Here is an 18,141-nt window from a genome sequence, read left to right as displayed (position 1 = left end):
CCCATTTAACTATATTATGCGTATCCAACTGTATGATATTATATTGACGTCTGCATCTTTATTAAAAAGTTTCAGGTGACCACATATACAACAGTGTCAAAGTTTTAAGTCACCGTAGCCTCAACATACAAATAAATAAGCCTCTTTCCCGCAATTGTAATTTCACTGACTTCAATGGAAGTAAGAAAAGCAGGTTTTGACCCATAGACTTTCATTACATACATTAAGGGAGCAAGATTTATGTTTTACATAAGATTTGAGTGCCCACAAAAATCAGACACCTAATGTCGACTTTCGATCATTTCACCTTCCTCCACCACAAACAGTACTATTAAAGTGATGGCACCTGAAATCCTTTTTAATGTATTAAAGTGTGTCTGTACTCTGATCTCTTTTCCTGGGTCCTTTTAAAAATGATTTCCCAACAGTGTAGTCAATGCAAATCTGATAAAATGCCCTAACATAAATTTTTCAGTGCACTGAGTGGTGATTTAACCATATAACCACAAGTGAAATCCCCCAACTGCCATGTGGAAAACCTCATTGAGTGACATCAGCCTAAGTGACATCAGTTTATGTAATTACGTATTGTTCATGATATCACACCAGTGATGCCAACTCTTGCCACATGGGTGTTTCTCTTACAGCCGCAGCTCCTGCAGTCACGTGATTATGTGAGACTCTGCTTTCATTTTTTTAAAAAAGTGTCTAGCCTTCATGGTGGCAGAGAAAAGCCTGAAAACATGAACCTAGAAACCAGAAAGCAAAGAAAAAGCCACCATGTATTATTTTTTAAAAATCTTGTGATTTTTAAGCCAAAGTCATGATTTTTGAATGTTTGGGGTTGGCAATAGTCATACTGTGACATACAAAAGGCTGTTATTTCTAAGAGTATGACAGGCTACCCTCTAGGACAATCGCATACTAGCATCAACCTCCTGGACACCACGATCAGTTTCAGCAATGGAACCCTACAGACAACTATATACACCATACCTACCTTCATAGACCCAGTAACCACTCAAACACATCAAGAAATCTGTTATCTGCAGCCAGACACTCAGATACCACAGAATATGCTCTGAGAAGGAAGTTCGGGATATATACCTTAACACACTTAAAATTGCCTTCACCAAAGAAGGACTGACTACCAGAGAAATAGATCACATCATGGAACAGACCAACCAACTATGCTGAGAGAACTTGCTTCATTTTGGAAAAAATACCAACCCTATGACTGCACACCCTTAGTTATCACCTACCACTCTGCACTGGCACCCATATGAAATATCAAACAATTACAACCAACACAGTCCTTACTCAATTACAATCCAAACCCCTTCTTCTGGCCTTCAGACAACCCTCCAACCTCGCCAAGCTCATTATCAGAAGCAAGCTCCCTAGAGACCAGGCCACACCAACTCAAAGCAGCACCAGACCCTGCCATAACAACAGATGCAAAACCTGCAGACACATCTCCACTACTACAATGATCAACACTGCCCACAACACACCTTTCAAGATCCATGGGTCCTACACATGCCTGTCACAACATATGGTGTATCTCATCCAGTGCACTAAATGCCCTGACAACAACTATTTATGTTAAACAATCTATTGCACCTTGTATGTAGCTGTGAAGCTTGAGTACCTTTCCAAAACCTGAAAAAGAGTTCTGTGTAGTTTGAAAGGTTTTCTCTTTCATCAACAGAAGTTGGTTCAATAAAATATATTACCTCGCCCACCTTGTCTCTCTCAGGTATTTGTATGTTATTTGCAGAACAAAGAACAGGCAAGTAAATTACTCAGCTGTAGAAGTGAACTAGTGGGATTTTAAACCAGGGGAGCATAGGGTCAAGTAATCTGTGTCTTCATCAGAACCTGAAGAGGAAATTATAACTCCCCCAACCTAACTTAAAAGTTGTCAGCTTTAAACCATTACATAAGATATGGATGGGACTCCCACATCTGCATCCTCCAAAAACTCCCCCTCTCCTGTCTTACTCCAACTCCTACACCCACCCACCCCCCCCCAATTGTCTCCTCCACAAAAATTTGTATGACAGCTCCCGGTGTTGCTTTTCCTCATCCAGAAACCACCACCGGGACAGTTGTTCTGCCTCCCTCATGAAAACTTTGTGATAGTTCCCATTGCTGTTTTTCCTCAACACACACACCAAAAAACCTCATCCCAATCATCGGCTCGTTGATGCCTTTTCCCCTTCCAAGCGCTCAGGATAACACCGACCACATTTCATCTTCAAAGAGCTTTACAGATATGAGGTAACGTTTTCAAAAGTGCCTAAGTCCTATTCTCAAAAGAGACATAGGCGCTTCGGAACCTAAGTTCCATTGACGTTCAATTAAAAATAGGCTCCCATGGGCCAGATTTTCAGTGGTATTTAGGCACTTAAAAATGCAGATTGGCACCTAGCTGGATTTACAGAAGTGCCGAAGTGTATGTCTAACTGAAAAACAAAAACACAACCCCACAGCAGCGCACCTGAGAGCCCACGTCATGTCAGGTTTGTGCTACAGGGCTGAAAATAGCAGTGTAGCTGTTCCGACTTGGCTGCAGCCTCGGCTCCGAGATCCCCCTGCTCACGTGTTTTCAGAGCCAGGGCTCTTCTTAGCCCCACAGCACGAGCTCCAGGAGTCTGTTGACCTGGGCTCTGAGACTCGCTGCCCTGAGGTGGGTTTTTTTTCGCTGCTTAGGTACCTAGCTCCCATTTAAGTCAGTGGAAACAACTACACACAGGGGAATGATGCTACCCTGCTTAGGCACTTTTGTAAATGCCAGTAGTCACCTATCTGCCTCTTTAGGTGCTTAAATACCCGAGTAAATCCATCCCTAAATCACTTATGAAAGTGGGACTTAGGCTCCTGAGGCACTTCGGCTGAAGTGGTGCGTGGACTTTGTAGTAGTCATCTCGACAGGAGCGAATTTGACCCTGGGTGCCTTTCTGGGCTATTAGGTACAATAAGTATATATTCCAGGAGCTCATTCAAACCTGTACTAAGTATCCAAAGGGCTAGTACTTTAAAATGCAGAGCAAGACATGCTGTTAATAAGCAGGAACGACCCCCTAGGGGCCATTTTAATCTGTCAGATGAACAATTTTCAAGCTGCAATGGTCTATTGATTCAACAGACTTTTATAATTCTGTGATTTTTATAGGCCAGAATATTGGCTCAACAGATAGTAATACACGATGGGGGAAATCATTTGGCTTTTTATTTATGTTTTAAGTCAAAGCAGTTTTGTTTTTTTTTAATTTTGCGTTTTAACAAAGACCAAAAACGTATCAGAAATGAGTGAACTTCAGTACAAGGTGGGTAAGGTAATATCTCACTCTGCGTAAGCTCAAACGCTTGTCTTTCTCACCAAGAGAAGCTAGTCCAATAAAAGAAATTACCTCGCCCGCCTTGTCTCTCTGATATCCTGGGACCAACGCAGCTACAACGCTGCATGAATTTTTGTATGTCATTTAAATCTGTAAAACTTGAAAGAGACCAAGGAGATTTTTTTGGAGAAATGGTGCAATAATATTGCTTTCTGGATCTGACACCTTTATATGGGTATGTCCCATGTTTCTACCCAAAGCCTTTTTTTTTTTTTTTTTTTTTTTTTTTACAATTAAGTTATATAAGCCCTGAAAATAGGCCATTAAAATGCTTATAGTCCCTTAAATTGTGAAGCTTGTGTACAGGTCCCGTCTACGAAATCCACTGCTAATTCCATTGCTACAAAATCCATTGCTTCTAGCAAAGCACCACACTTCTGTGACACCATTGATACTGGAAAACTCACAGCATACGTAAGCAATGTATCACAGCATGATGTCACAGAATTCCAGGTCCTTCTTTAGCAAACCAGGAAGAGCCAGTCAATATCAGGGAGGGAAAAGAAGTCTTAAAGAAGATTATTGCTGAGCAAACTCACAGGCCCGGTTAGTGAGGGTGTTTGGTGCATAAATATGGGATTAACTCAATTTTCTCTTTTGCTTTGCAGTTCACCTTTACTTCAGTCAAATATGTATAGCCTTGAAAATCTGGTAGGATGAAAGAGCTCATTATTCCCTTTTTGGCAGCTGTAGTCAGGGTATAGTAAAAGGTTGAAGTATTTGACAAGTATCAACATCCTGTAGGTGCAGTGGTCTCCTGAGGGGAAGGAAGCTAACTGAATGCATTGGGTTTAGGAAGGAATGGATACAAACTTACAATGTAAGCAAGGTGTGATCGGGAGAGAGTCACAGAGCTTTTACTAGCCACCGTGACGGTCAACGAGCAGCCAGGGGCCAGCCGGGGACCTTCGCTATCCATCGGGGATACTTCAACTTTCAGCACCGTTGTTGCAGTGGTAACGCCGTCAGTTACGGAGATTTCCATGCTGTCCTCTGCTACTGATGAGCCATCGTGGACATATTGTAAAGCATTTCGGCTGACTTCCTCATACGTGAAAGTGTCTCCTTCCCAAAAAGAAATATAAAAACAGTGATGACTCTATCCACTGCATGAAATTAATACTTTAAGTTCAGATCAAATGCCTCGGGCCCAGATGAAGCAAATCACTTAAGCACATGCTTATCTGGTATTTGATGCACCCTTTACAGCTGTGTGAGCTCTGATTCTATCTGAGGGTTTCATTAGTGAGCTAGAATGTATGCAGGGAGAAGCCATAACCTTCATAGTGGTACAGAAAAACTGTGACAAAATGAGTAATATTTTAATAACAAACTTTCCCATTTCTTATCAGCGCAGCATTCTTCTTTTCCTTCCACGTCCTTCTAAAATCCACATCTCTCGCCAAGGCTTCCAACACCAGGGCTACTCCCTCCCTATCTATTCTTTGTATTGCTTTCCCATTATCCCCATTTTACAGATGGGAAAACAACTTGCCTAAGGTCAACCAGCAGGCCAGATGCTAAGCCAGCAATAGAACCCAGATCTCCTGAGTCCCAGTTCAGTGCCCTACCCACTAGGGAATGCTGCCTCCTGGATCAACAGAGCTGGGACTTGATTTGGAGTCTCCCCCTTTCCAGCTGAATGCCCAAACCACTGGGCTACTGAGGGGTGGGGAGTCGCTTTCTCTCCATGGCAAATTTTGAGAGGTCTCAGTTTCGTCCAGATACAGAATGGGAAAATTTCTGGTGGACAGGTGAACTGGTACCTGCCCAGCTTTAGTGAACGTGTTCAGTGCTCTGAAAATATTATTCAGTCAGCTCTCTGAAGAGCTCGTGACAGGCAATTACTAGCAATTTATTATTGACAAACAGATCCTAGCTCAATTGCTTATTAAAAATTAACAAAAACACACAGATAGGGAAAATATACTGCCTTGGTGACTTCCCCCAACTTGAATTCCTCCTCTTCCTGCTCAACTCACCTGCTTTCATGTGCTTGTGGACCCCAGCGTTGTACCTGAGCAGAACCCCATGGTGAGGAGATTCCACCAGCTCAAAGAAGAGATCTTCAGGAGCTGTGTCTGCGTCACTTACTGCCAGTTGTATCCCTGCATCGGGGGAATACACAGCACTAGCGTCAGAACTGTAGTCTGCTCTACAGCGAACCTTCCCTTACAAGCAGCAGGTCTAGCATATGCAATTTTACATGCATTAAGTGACAGAAATTAATGGGCTCTAATTGAGTTCATATTTTAAAATTAATGTAATTCTGGAGCTCTCATCTCCTCCACACAAATGTCTGTGGATCTGCCTGCCTGGAGATCATTTGTCCCTGGTGATGCTGAGGTCATGAGTTCAAACGGAGACGTTATTGCCAATCAGACTTACAAGTGACAGCTAGCATGACCTTCAACTCCTAACCATGTGGGAGGGGACTGCATCCAATTGTCCATGTGTTCAGACAGCCCCACGACGTAGCGTGAGTGGGTCTATGAGTCCGTCTATAAAAATGCAACACTTCCTTACCCTAGCACATAGAGCTGGGCAGCATGTTCTCAGAGACCAGACAGTGTTACGTGCTACATTGCTAATACCGGGCCAGAGTCTGCCCCCTGCACAATGTGAGGGAGAGAGTGGGGAGCCCTCCCGCCTTGCACAGCCCACCAGAGCAGGTCCGAATGCAGCCCCTGGACTAGGCAGAACACAGGGACCGGAAGCACGATGCTCCCCTAGCAGCAGCTCGGCCAAAAGGGGGAGAGCGTGGGGAACAGACGAAGCCATGGGAAAAGGGTATATGCCGGACCCTTCCAAGAGGTTCAGCAGTTTGAGCTCTTGGAATGGAGGTGCTGAGCTCGGCACTGCTACCAAAGCAGGTTCTGGGCTAAATGACACAATCTAGCCCCTAGCAAAAGAGAGAGGCCCACACCGGAATTTGAACCAGCTGCATGTGCTGGGCTCATGGCGATGACCCCAGCCTGTTCAGCATGTTCTCAGAGTAATCCCTTCAGCCATGCTCGTTCAGAATAGTGCCTTTGCTACACGCCCTCATGGCGCCTCACCAATTGTAGCCTTGCCACCCTGGCTGACCTCCAGAAATGGAGCTGTGACGTGGAACACCGGAGGCTGCTCATTCGTCGAGAGCAAGCGAATGGTAAACGTCAGTTCAGGGGTGGTACGTTCTCCGTCGGACACTACAACCAAATGTAAACACATCTGCATTAACTGGCTTGTTTTAATCGACACATGTTGAAACGCACCTAAAAAACACATTCCAGGCTGGCTGCTTTTCACCACTGCTTGTCAAGCCACAGTAGTTTCTCGCCCCATCCCCCTCTAATTACCATCCAGACACCAGACTACATAATTTAGGAGTTCTGAAAAAACTGTCTTCCTTTATCCCTAATCCGTCCCTGGCAGAACTAAAGTACTGGAAGAGCAGTGCTGACTCCATGTGTGCGTACACACATGTGTACGCCTCTCTCTATTACAGACTGCAGTCTGGAGCCAGAACACACGTGGGTTACCCAGAATAAGGGATACTTGGCATGCCCATGGTAGGCAGCACATTGAAAAGGCTTAAACAAGGTAACAAGTTATTACACACTTCAGTTTTCTGAAATGTTTCCATACTACATTTAATAATCGTTGAGTCAAACTTTGCTGTCCTTACTCACGTCAATGGGATTTTTGACTGAATCAGACCTGCAGGATTTGAATTGATGGTTAGAAAAAGAGGCGTATCTGCTATTAAGAAAACCAACTCCTGGCTCCTACCAAGGAGTCATTGTCCTCCATGCATCTTAATCCACAATTTGTGAAAACAACCAAGTATTCAAGTATTTCTGGTGCACTTTTACTTTCACAGACTTTTACTCAACACTCGCAAGTCCCTGAAATGGGAGCTGGGCGGGCGTCAGGCAGGGAGAGGTAAAGCAAAGGACATTAACAGGAAGGAAAAAGTACCATGACCCTTATGCCAGTGAAAGAATAGTGATTAATTTACCTGTGAAACTGAAGTTCACCGACTCCGGGAGACCTGCAGGGGGAAAACAAAGTAGAGCACATTTATGACTAGCATAGGGAAAAAAATAAGGTCACATGGATTTAAATCCATTTTGTTTTCAACAAAAACTGGAATATCTTTCCTGACATTTTATGGAGGCAGCTTACTACATATGCCTCAATTCTGGGTGTTACAGTCAGGAACTCCTAACTTTTAATTCCAGCAATGCCACTCGCCTGCCGTGCAGCCTCAGAAAAGCCACTGAATTTAGACACCTCCATTAGTGGTTGTTTAATTTGCAACATCTTGGGCCTGGTTTCTGGAAATGCTGAGCACTGACAAGTCCAACTGAACTGAACTCAGCTCTTCTAAAGCAGTAGGTACAAGACGTCCCAAGATGGGTACTCGAAATCAGTGGTAACTTTTGAAAGTGTAGCAGTTAGCTCCCCTCTGTCTCAGATTCCGTATCTGTAAAATGGGAATGCTAATACTTCCCTACTTCCAGGGCTATTGTAAGGATTAACTGCTTGTACTCCGCTTTGTAATTGTTAAGAACTTGGAATTTAATACAATTAACAGAGAAATGTTCTGCTATTCAATGCTACAAGGTAGCCAACATTACAAAAGAGAATTGCATAAATTGGTGTTTGTATACCCTGACAGGCCCAGTGACTTACTGATAATTGCTTCTAGGTTTCATTTCCTCAGCACACACAGCTCTGCAAATCAGGGAGTGCTAATACCACCATCATATTTCACTGACTGTGTTGAGTTCACTGCAGACAGAGTGATGCTACTCTAATAAAACTTGATTTGCACATTGTAAGAAGGCAGAGTGGGGTTTACCGGCCTGTACTTGCGCCAGCCCTCCTGTCAGTTACTCATCTTCGGCTGTCTTTTCAGAATGAGGCTCCAGGATTCAGAACATTGCATAGCACAGCCACCCATCATCAGCAAATACAGAGTTGCTCACTTGTTACTGAGTCAATTTCTACACTTCTATTTACAACAGAAAGTAGCTCAGTACATACAGACCATGAAGAAAAGCTACAGTAGAACCTCAGAGTTACGAACGCCAGAGCTACAAACTGACCAGTCAACCACACACCTCATTTGGAACTGGAAGTTCACAATCAGGCAGCAGCAGAGACCCCAAAAAAAAAAAAAAAAAAAAAAAGCAAATGCAGTACAGGACTGTGTTAAAAGTAAACTACTAAAAAAATAAAGGGAAAGCAGCATTTTTCTTCTGCATAGTAAAGTTTCAAAGCTGTACGAAGTCAATGTTCAGTTGTAAACTTTTGAAAGAATCACCACAATGTTTTGTTCAGTTCTGAACTTTTCAGAGTTCCGAACAGCCACCATTCCCGATGTGTTCATAACTCTGAAGTTCTCCTGTAATTGGTTCTATATGTCACCACCAGTGAACTAACCACTCCAACACAAACAGAGTTACTGTACCCTGTGAGGCACCATACACCTCTATGATAGAACATTAAAAAAAATCAACTAAAACACTCAGGGCTAGATTGTGCCAGACGGGCACTGCTCTAAGCAGGGGAAATACAGAGCGTTGCCTTGTCCTCCCTCGTGCCCGTGGAGGGACTTTGCATGAGGGAGGCTTACTCTGTTCCTGAACTTCCCAGTGTGTAACTAGGAAGGCAACATCTTGGTATGAAGGGAGGGGATGGGCCACGGCTTGACTGCCTTTGTCTAGGGCAGTGTGCAAAGGGAGAACACGGAGACTGCAACTGTGAATGGCTCTTGCACTGGGTGCAGAAGCAGGGGGACAGGGAGTCTCCTTCATCCTCTCCCCCACACCCATACAAGGGCCAACCAAGTCAAATTAAAACAAGTTTCTAAATATCACATGCTTTCTCTTCTTATTCCACTACAAAAATAGAACATCCCAACAGACACTAAAAGTCAGTAAGAACGCAATGATTTCTTGAAGAAGAAGGAACTTGCTTTGGCCCATCAGACTCTGTACTGCACGCCTGTGCATTGTTGGCTTTTGTTTTCACAACACCCATTTAGGTTAACACACAGTTTTGAAAGGCAGCCCCAGACCAGGATGCAAAGACAGCCCCCTCTTTCCATTGGTTTATCTCCACATTATGAGGGACTCTTATGTGGAATTACAGGATTAGAAGACAATCAGCTTGCAATACAACCTGAGTGGTTGAAGAACATTTTAAGAGAGCCCCTCTTGATGCCAAGTGGACAACGTGGCCCTACATTCTTTTTAAATGTACGTAATACACTTTGAAGAATGGCATTTAACGTAAGGATTTGTCCCCGCTGAAAGAACTTGGCTGCATATCGTATTGCCATGAGGCCTACAGAGTTATGCATGTAACATGATCCCACACTTGTCAACTTGCCATACCCAAACTAGGAAACAGTATGGGGCAAAGATCCAAAATATAGGAAAGTAACGGTTACCATCCATCCATCTACTGCAATATCCAATTTCCAAGAGCGGGTCAATGCCAGATGCTTCAAAGGCAGTCATGAAACCCATAATGCATTGAGTTTTGCAATACTGTCCCATAATTAGAGATTTCTGTCATGAGTGACAAAAAATAAAGGGTAGAATCCTGGAACTATTGATGTCAATGCCAAAAGCTCCTATTGATATTCATGGGGCCAGGATGTAACCCAAAGTACAGAAAGTTGTGGGATCATTTTCCATGGGACCCGTAACATTCTGAACAATCTCAATTTCACAATTCAGCATTTCCACTGTAAAGAGTTCACAGTAATTCAAGTCCTAATCCTGCTCCTCTTGAAGTCAATGGCAAAGCTTGCATTGACTGTGTCTTCATAGTTTAATGGAAGTGAGTTTGGCCCATAACTTTGAGAGAATGCTAGCTTTTTGGAGGGAAAGAGGCACACCCAGGTCTGTAATGGGAATTAGTGGAGATACTTCCACATTCTTGACACAGAGCTAGTGAAGAGCTGGTGTTTCTTACCAGCAAAAGAGAATGCCATAATCTCTCTGACATGTGGAGCTGCAGTGGGTGGACGGTAAGCAATCTTGCCATGGTTTATATCCGCTTGCGTGAAATACTTGACTGGGGAGAGGGGCCTGTCTCTGTGCTCCACAATTCCTAGAGAGACAGAGAGCTCATATTAACAAGAGGCATCCATTTCATTTTTAACATTGAACAATCAAGGCTCTGCCACTGTCCGTTCCTCCCTTGTAGTGCTATTTATGTCTTCGACGTTATCTCTGCTTACGGTCTCCAGAATGGGTCACCCAGCCATAGCCCAAAGCCCAAATCTCTGGACCTAACAGAGGACATTGGGAATTAAACAGAGATTTCTAATTAAGTAAGCGCTGCAGATGCTTATGGATGGAGAGGTGAAAAGAGCAAAACCATTGGGTGCAGTGTGCAATGTATTCTAGACGCTGACATTACAGAAAGCTGGCTGGGCACTGCTCACCCCTCTGCTCACCGAAAGAATCAGATTGAGAAACAGATGGTCTGAAAAGTATTGAAGGAAAATAGAGAGATTAATAGCTGCCTGCACAGACAGATACTTTGGATAAAGCTAGAGAACTTAGAAGAAATGGCAATAAATGCACAGAAGTCCTTAGCCTCCAACACTAAGACTTTTGTTTAAAAAAAAAAAAGAAAGCACATTAATAGCACATCTTGCCTTGATTTGGCTGCAGAGGTAGAGTCACGTTGAACACGATTTTCCCACTCGGACTCTCTGAGTCTACAAAGGAGAGATGATGCGGCTCAATCACGGTCACACGATCCTCCAGCGCCTAAAAAACACATTATACAATGAACACAAAAGCCAATGGTACCTGGAGATTTGCTCAGAAATATAACAAATCAATTGAGAGATTTGTTTTCCAAACGAACCAATCCTTAAACACAAGAGTCTCCAAATACCTGATCTTTAAAGTTATACATTTAAATCCCCGACAGCGACGTGGGAGAGAGCCTTGGCCAAGTCACTTGATCTCACTGTGCCGTCTGTCCAACGGGGCAATACCCAGCTACCTTTAGGAGGTGCTGTGGGGTTCGCTAGTGGGTGAAACGTACCTCTGTGCAGAAGGCCAGCGCAAGGCTTTTTCACCGCCTATGTCTCACTTATGACCTAATGTTTGTGAACCAGATTCAGATTCTCATATGGAAGGGGCTACAGGAACGTCAAGTATTAAGCATTAAGAAGAGAGAGCACTTTATTTTACCATCATGAGTCTTCCTTTCTCCAGAGAACCAGTGCCAATGAGAGATGAGCTAAACTGAGATTTTACGTCCATGCAAGAAAGTTGGACCCTCTCCTCCCCCCTTATACTCTTGTGCTGGCTATCCTGACCTGGGCGTGGTCTGGGAATGGAGGTGTGAACAGAGCTATTGCTGCCTCGATTTCCCTCACCAATCCAGGGACTGGTAGGCCAGGAGCGAACAGAGTCTTGTCTCTGCCTCTCCCCCACATCCAGACACACCAGCCAGTACAGCAGAGCTGACAGGGGAGGGTGTCTGCTTGTCCTGGGATGGCCTTGCTGCAGCCTGGAGCAAGGGGGAAGCAGAAAGGGATATGTGCCTCAGAGCAGTGCTTCTTTTACAGCCCCCCTCACACACATGTTTAGCAGAATGGATGAGGAAAAAATAATAAATGTGATTTAAAACTACTGGGTGAAGATACAAGTCATTCCCTAGCCAGCTTATTGGTCTAGTCAGATCTGTTTTCAGTGAATCTGCTTTTTTAAAAAGATCCTGAAAAATTTCCAGCAATTTCCATGGGAATGTCAAGGAATAGCAGCTTTTCCTTTTCTTTTCAACCCTTTTAAAAACAGCGTACCGTTTCCTGTGCTGGGTCAACACAACACTTCAAAGGAGCCACTGTGGGTGTGAGCACACTGTACTGCATATTATATATTGTGACGGGGCAAGGCCAGATGGCTATAGAAAAGTAGTGGGAGATAGATATACTAGCTCCAGGCTAAACAAATCCCTGGTACCAGGATAAGTGAAATGGCAGCTGCTCCAGGTCAATTAAGACACCTGGGGCCAATTGAGAACTGTCCAGAAGGCAGGGGGAACGCTAGGTTGATTGGGACATCTGAAGCCAATCAGGGGCTGGCTGAAACTAGTTAAAAGCCTCCCAGGCAGTCACGTGGGTGTGCAGGTCAGGAGCTGTGGGAGGAAGTTGCGCTGTTGGAGAGGCTGAGTAGTACACACCATATCAGGGACAAGGAAGGAGGCTCCTAGGTAAGGGTGAAGTGGAGCTTGAGGAAGTGAGGGCTGCTGCGGGGGAAGTAGCCCAGGGAATTGTACATGTCATGTTTCTAAAAGATCAGCTACCATAGCTGATACTATTAGGGTCCCTGGGCTAGAGCCCGGAGTAGAGGATGGGCCCGGGCTTCCCCCCGCCACCTTTGCCCCCTGATTAATCACTGAGACTGGGAGACAACAGAGACTGTGCAAGGAAGGATAACTTCTCCTCACCTCCCTTGCTGGCTTATGATGAGAATGGCTCAGTAGACTGTGACCCTTGTCTCTAGGGAAAGAAGGGTTACGTGGAGGATCACAGTGAGCCTCTGAGGCTAGCAAAATCCACCAGGAAACGTGGGACCCACGGAGGCAAGGACAGAGCTTTGTCACAATATATATAATTTGTGGATGTATGATAGTCTTAATCCAGTGGAATTAACTGCTGCAAGAGGTCATGGAGTTGAATACTCCAGCAGGATCCTAAAAGGACCCAGATTATTTCATGATCAACATCTGTAGCTACACAAGCTAAGTTAATTACATGGGCAATTAAACCCCCTGCTTTAGAGCATGAGATGATCACTTGCTGAGGATCAAGAAGATTATTTTCCTCCCATTCACCATATCGTGTATAGTCTACTACCTTATAATACTGAAAATATTGTAATGGCAGTATATAAATCAGTGGTATACTGCTACCCTAGAATACTATGTTCAGCTCTGATTACCGTATAGCAGAAATAGAAGAGATTTAGAAAAAAGAAGCTACAAAGAACAGAGGAATGGAAAAATCTCCTTATGAGGAGAGATTGAAAAGACTAGGAGTGAAATCCTGACCCCACTGACGTCATCAGTAAAACTCAAATGGACTTCAACAGAGTCAGGATTTCACCCTGAAAATGTTTAGTTTAGAGAAAAAATGAAGAGGGAATGTGATAGATATATACAAGATAATTAATGTTACAGGTAGGTTTGGAAAGATTCAATTTTTATCGGTCAATGTCAATAAACAACGATTTCACTGGACACACATAAACCAATGAAAAAATATTTCCATTGATAATAATCCAAATTTACAGACAGGCAAAGTAAGGAAACTGCTGCTTGGGAACTTATTAGAGTCCCACCTCAATGTCTATATAAAAAGGGTTTATAATGCCAGTGTTAGCAGAGGATTTTTACTTCGTATATTTTGACATGTGATGTTGATAGTTGGTGTTTTAACTCTGATAAAGGTTTTAATTTTTAGAACATCAGTGTCTACTGCTATGAAATGGTTGATGTCCTCCCATCCCTTCCAGTAGCTGCTAAAATTTCAATTGATAAACATCTAAAAACAAATGCTTAAAAATAAATAATGATATTATCCGTCCAAACCATATAAAAATAAAAAAAAGTGAATTCTGCCAAGCCTTGTTACATGGAAGGTAAACTGAGGACTCATATCTATCCTCTCTTATAATACAAGAAGGGGATATTCAGTGAAATGAAAAGACAACAAATTTAAAACTGTAAAAGGTAACTACTTCCCTAATTAATCTATTATTTATAGCAGATAATATTGTGGAGAACAGTAGGATTTAAAAAAAAGATTACATTTATATGGATAGGAGAACATGTGCAATATTATTCAATGGGATATAAATAACTATAATATAGGTGGGGCTGGTACCACCACCTATTACTGAGGTTGCACAACGCACCCATTATAAGACCCTATTTTCAGTTGCTTATAACTTTGCCAAACTTCAGTTGTTTGGACAGAAATTTTCCATGCTGGGTGCCTGCATCAGGCTGATATATATATATTTTAAATTTCAGCCAACATGGTTCTGCCATTTTAAAGAACAATGCTAGGGGGAAATTTCTTGTGGCCCTTACTCTGACATGCTCTAGAGCCCCTGTGCTTTGGATCAGGGACTTGACATTTGGGAGGGGTCCTTTTACCATCTCTGTAAAAATCTGCCCACATCCGGCCAAGTTATAAGCCTTTGAAAGTTTGCACATGCTCACTAGAGACTTGCTAGAGCTTTATCGTTAAAATCTCCGAAGATTCTATCCTCACTGAGCATGTCCAAGCTTCTCATGGCTTCTAGTGCTGTGACCGGACTGGGCATGAGCCATTCCCAGACGGAATATGTTCCACCCTTCCACAAGTCCCAGGACTTTCCTAGCATTTGAGTGCTCAACTTTGTAACCTTAATAATGTACTTTTAACACAATATTTTGCTATGATTACATAGATAGATAGATAGATGCTTTCATGCTTTAGAGTATAAACCAACTACTAATAGGTAAGATTGAGAAGAAATTTCCTCTATTCCATAATTCTCTCATCTAAAGGATTCTTGTACCTTCCTATTAAGCATCTGATACTGGCCACTGTCAGAGACAGACTACTAGACTAGATGGACCACAGGCAATCCTAGGATGTGTCAGGAGAGGCATTTCTAGTAGAGAAAGAGAAGTATTAATGCCAGTGTACAAGGCACTGCTGAGACCTCATCTGGAATACTGTATGCAATTCTGGTCAGCCACATTCAAGAAAGATTAATTCAAACTGGAACAGGTGCAGAAAAGAGCTACTAGGATGATGAGGGGAATAAAGGGCCTACCTTATGAGAGGAGACTGAAAGAGTTGGACTTATTTAGTCTAGGAAAAAGAACGCCGAGAGAGGATAGGATTACTCTTTATAAATACATCAGAGGTGTAAATACCAGGGAGAGTGAAGAGTTGTGTAAGCTAAAGGACAATGTTGGCAGAAGAACAAATGGATATAAACTGGCCAAGAACAAATTGAGTCTGGAAATTAGAAAAAGTTTGCTAACCGTAAGAGGGGTAAGGTCCTGGGTCAGCCTCCCAATAGTAGTTGTGGGGGCAAGCAACTTAATTAGTTTAAAGAGAGAGCTGGACAAATTTGTGAATGTGATTGTGTGATGGGGTTGTTTGTGATGGTTGGGGGCAGGGCTTCCAGTTTCTGTCATATGTTCCTAAAGCTCATGCTTTAGGGATTTCTCCACCCCTCCCGTACCCACCTAATGTGTTGGGTTGGGTTTTTTAAAAATCTCCTTCCTGTGAAGCATCAGGATGGCCACGGTTGGAGATGGCACACTTGATGGGGAGGACCAGGACTCTGTGGTGGTACTGAGAATTCGCTCTCTTGGGTGCTTGGCTGGCTGGTTCTTGCTCACATGCTCAGGGTCTAACTGATCCTTACAAGTCATGTCAGGAAGGAGTTGTCCCCCAGCTCAGATTGGCAGTGACCTTGGGGTTTTTTCACCTTCCTCTGCAGCATGTGGGTGCGGGTCACTTGCAAAGATTACCTTAGAAGTGTCTCACAATCATTTCCCTGCCACTGAGTGGGCCTTGGTCACTGGTGAGCCTCAGTCACTCCTATTCTCTACCTGTGGCATATAATAGCCTATGCTTCTATGGGCTGTAATACTTTGGTCTAATTTTGGTTGTTGGGTTACCGTGCGGGTGCTGGGTGTTGCTAGGGGCCTGTGATATACAGGATGTCAGACTACATGACCTGGTGGTCCCTTCTGGTCGTAAACTCGATGACTATGTATGGAATTCCCATGTTTCATTATTACACAACTGGCTAGATCTATTATGAGGCATGATTTTACCTGTCTCTGTAGTGTCAGATACTGGCTAATGCTGAAGGCAGGATTCTGGACAACATGGACTAATGGCCCTAGGGGTCTAAGACCATGATTCCATCCCTGGCTCTGCCAATGTATGACCGTGGGCTAATTATATGTGTGCTCTGTGCCTCAGTTTCTCCATTTGTAAAATGAGGACAATGAGATTTAGCCACCTTTGTAAAATACTTTTGAGATCCTCAGATGAAAAAGTGTATTCATTATCTTGTATGGTAAGCCTGTCATTCCTACAGTATTTTCTTGTATCCAAATACAGAGCACAATGCATAAAAAAAACAGACAACCCCAACCTTACGTCCAGTGCTCAGTGTGGAAGTATATTTGTCCTCAGCCTAGCTGGATTGAAATTATAGTTTTTATGCTGCCATTATGCACCATCAAAGCAATGTTCCTGACAGAATACATCTTAAAAAACAGCTTGGAGTAAAAAGCAAAAGAAAATTTACTCTAATATACACCGTTCATTAAATAAATCAGTATTTCGGGACACCTGTTCAACCCCACTGTTTTCAGCACATTTGCACAAGTGTATCTGAAAGGAATTTAGAAAACAATTCTGCTGATGATGCACATGAAGGAGAATTCAGCTTGCTACCTCTCAGCTACATTGTCTCTGCACAGCTAACAGAAATTGATGGCAGTGAAAGTTACTTTTTGACATTGACACCAGCAGATATGGCTCTGAATGCATAAAGAGAACAAGTCTCATGGTAACGATGGTGTCAATTTTACAGAGCCACTTTTTGGAATAAAAACTGCACTTTAACAATCACAGAATTTTCTTCCACACCACAAATCTGATCTCAGCTTACACTCAGCTAGCGTTTGCCATCAGAGAAGCTGCATGCTCACCTCATCTATCATATCTTTTGGGGAAGGTGTAACTTGATGCATAATTGAAAAAGGAAACACTATAGATACATGCCCAGCTTAATCGTCAAACTTTCACTTAACTTCCTTTGACCTTTCTAGTACAGATCAATCAAACCAGTCTTCTGCCGTAGAAGGACTTAGCAGTGAGCTCATTCTTCAGCAAAGACGCCAGTCTAATTCTGAAGGAATTTAGACATTTGAAAACAGATTAGCAGAACTCAATCACGCTGATGTGGGAAGTGCAGTCTTTTTATGATGAGAAGATTTAATGTTATGGTCCCTTTGCAATTGCCTCCAAGGCATATTTGTCTCTCAAAGAGGCAGCATTTGCAGGTTGTGATGAGCCCCCTCAAGTAAAGCACAATATTTTATGACACTGTTGGATTTTGTGGTGTGTAATTAGCTATAAAATCCAGCATTGCATGGAGCAATCAGACACCTCCCCCGTGAATCTTGTTTTAAAAAAAATTCAAAGGAAAAAGATACATTACTGAATATTGCTCCAAATAACAGCCTGAACAGATTTTATTGTTGCCTGCAGAAGGTTGCCCGCATTTTAAACCTTCATAAGACCACTGGGAGCGGTGAGATAATCATGGCACGGTTTCACCACTCCCTTCAGTTCCTTCACCCACTCCTGTATTCCTACCTCACCAACCTCAACGTGTGGAATGAACTCCCTCTCGGACTCATGGCCTTCCTCCCTCAATGCCACCTGGAAACCTATTTCTTCTAAGAAATCACATGCTATCACTCGCCAGGTTAACACTGATCCTTTACCTACCCAATATGAAATGGCAAGAACTCCCCACCCATCCCTACTACACCTGAAAGGATGGTCCAAGGATTAGGGTGCCGGTTCGGGGCTTGTGAGACCTGGCTTCACTTCCTGGCTTCATTACAGACTTCCTGTGTGACTTTGGGCAAGTCACTTAAGGGCCAGATTTTCAAAGGT

At 43.2% G+C, this 18,141-nt stretch overlaps 1 protein-coding gene across 7 annotated transcripts in view; it reads right to left on the bottom strand.

Annotated features, from left to right (window-relative positions):
* FRAS1 (Fraser extracellular matrix complex subunit 1) overlaps positions 1-18,141 on the bottom strand; it is a 299,490-nt gene that overhangs the window by 69,488 nt on the left and 211,861 nt on the right. For all 7 annotated transcript variants that reach the window (XM_073340462.1, XM_073340465.1, XM_073340463.1 and 4 more), the window contains 6 exons: positions 11,071-11,185; positions 10,380-10,517; positions 7,408-7,440; positions 6,464-6,595; positions 5,387-5,512; positions 4,222-4,469 (listed from right to left, as the gene is read on the bottom strand). In XM_073340462.1, the coding sequence (XP_073196563.1) occupies positions 4,222-4,469; positions 5,387-5,512; positions 6,464-6,595; positions 7,408-7,440; positions 10,380-10,517; positions 11,071-11,185 (792 nt within the window). The remainder of the gene's footprint in view (positions 1-4,221; positions 4,470-5,386; positions 5,513-6,463; positions 6,596-7,407; positions 7,441-10,379; positions 10,518-11,070; positions 11,186-18,141) is intronic.

This window comes from Lepidochelys kempii, chromosome 4 (genome assembly GCF_965140265.1).
Source record: "Lepidochelys kempii isolate rLepKem1 chromosome 4, rLepKem1.hap2, whole genome shotgun sequence".
Lineage (NCBI taxonomy): Eukaryota > Metazoa > Chordata > Testudines > Cheloniidae > Lepidochelys > Lepidochelys kempii.
Note: the sequence above shows the minus strand (reverse complement) of the source record. Positions and strands in the feature narration are given on the sequence as shown.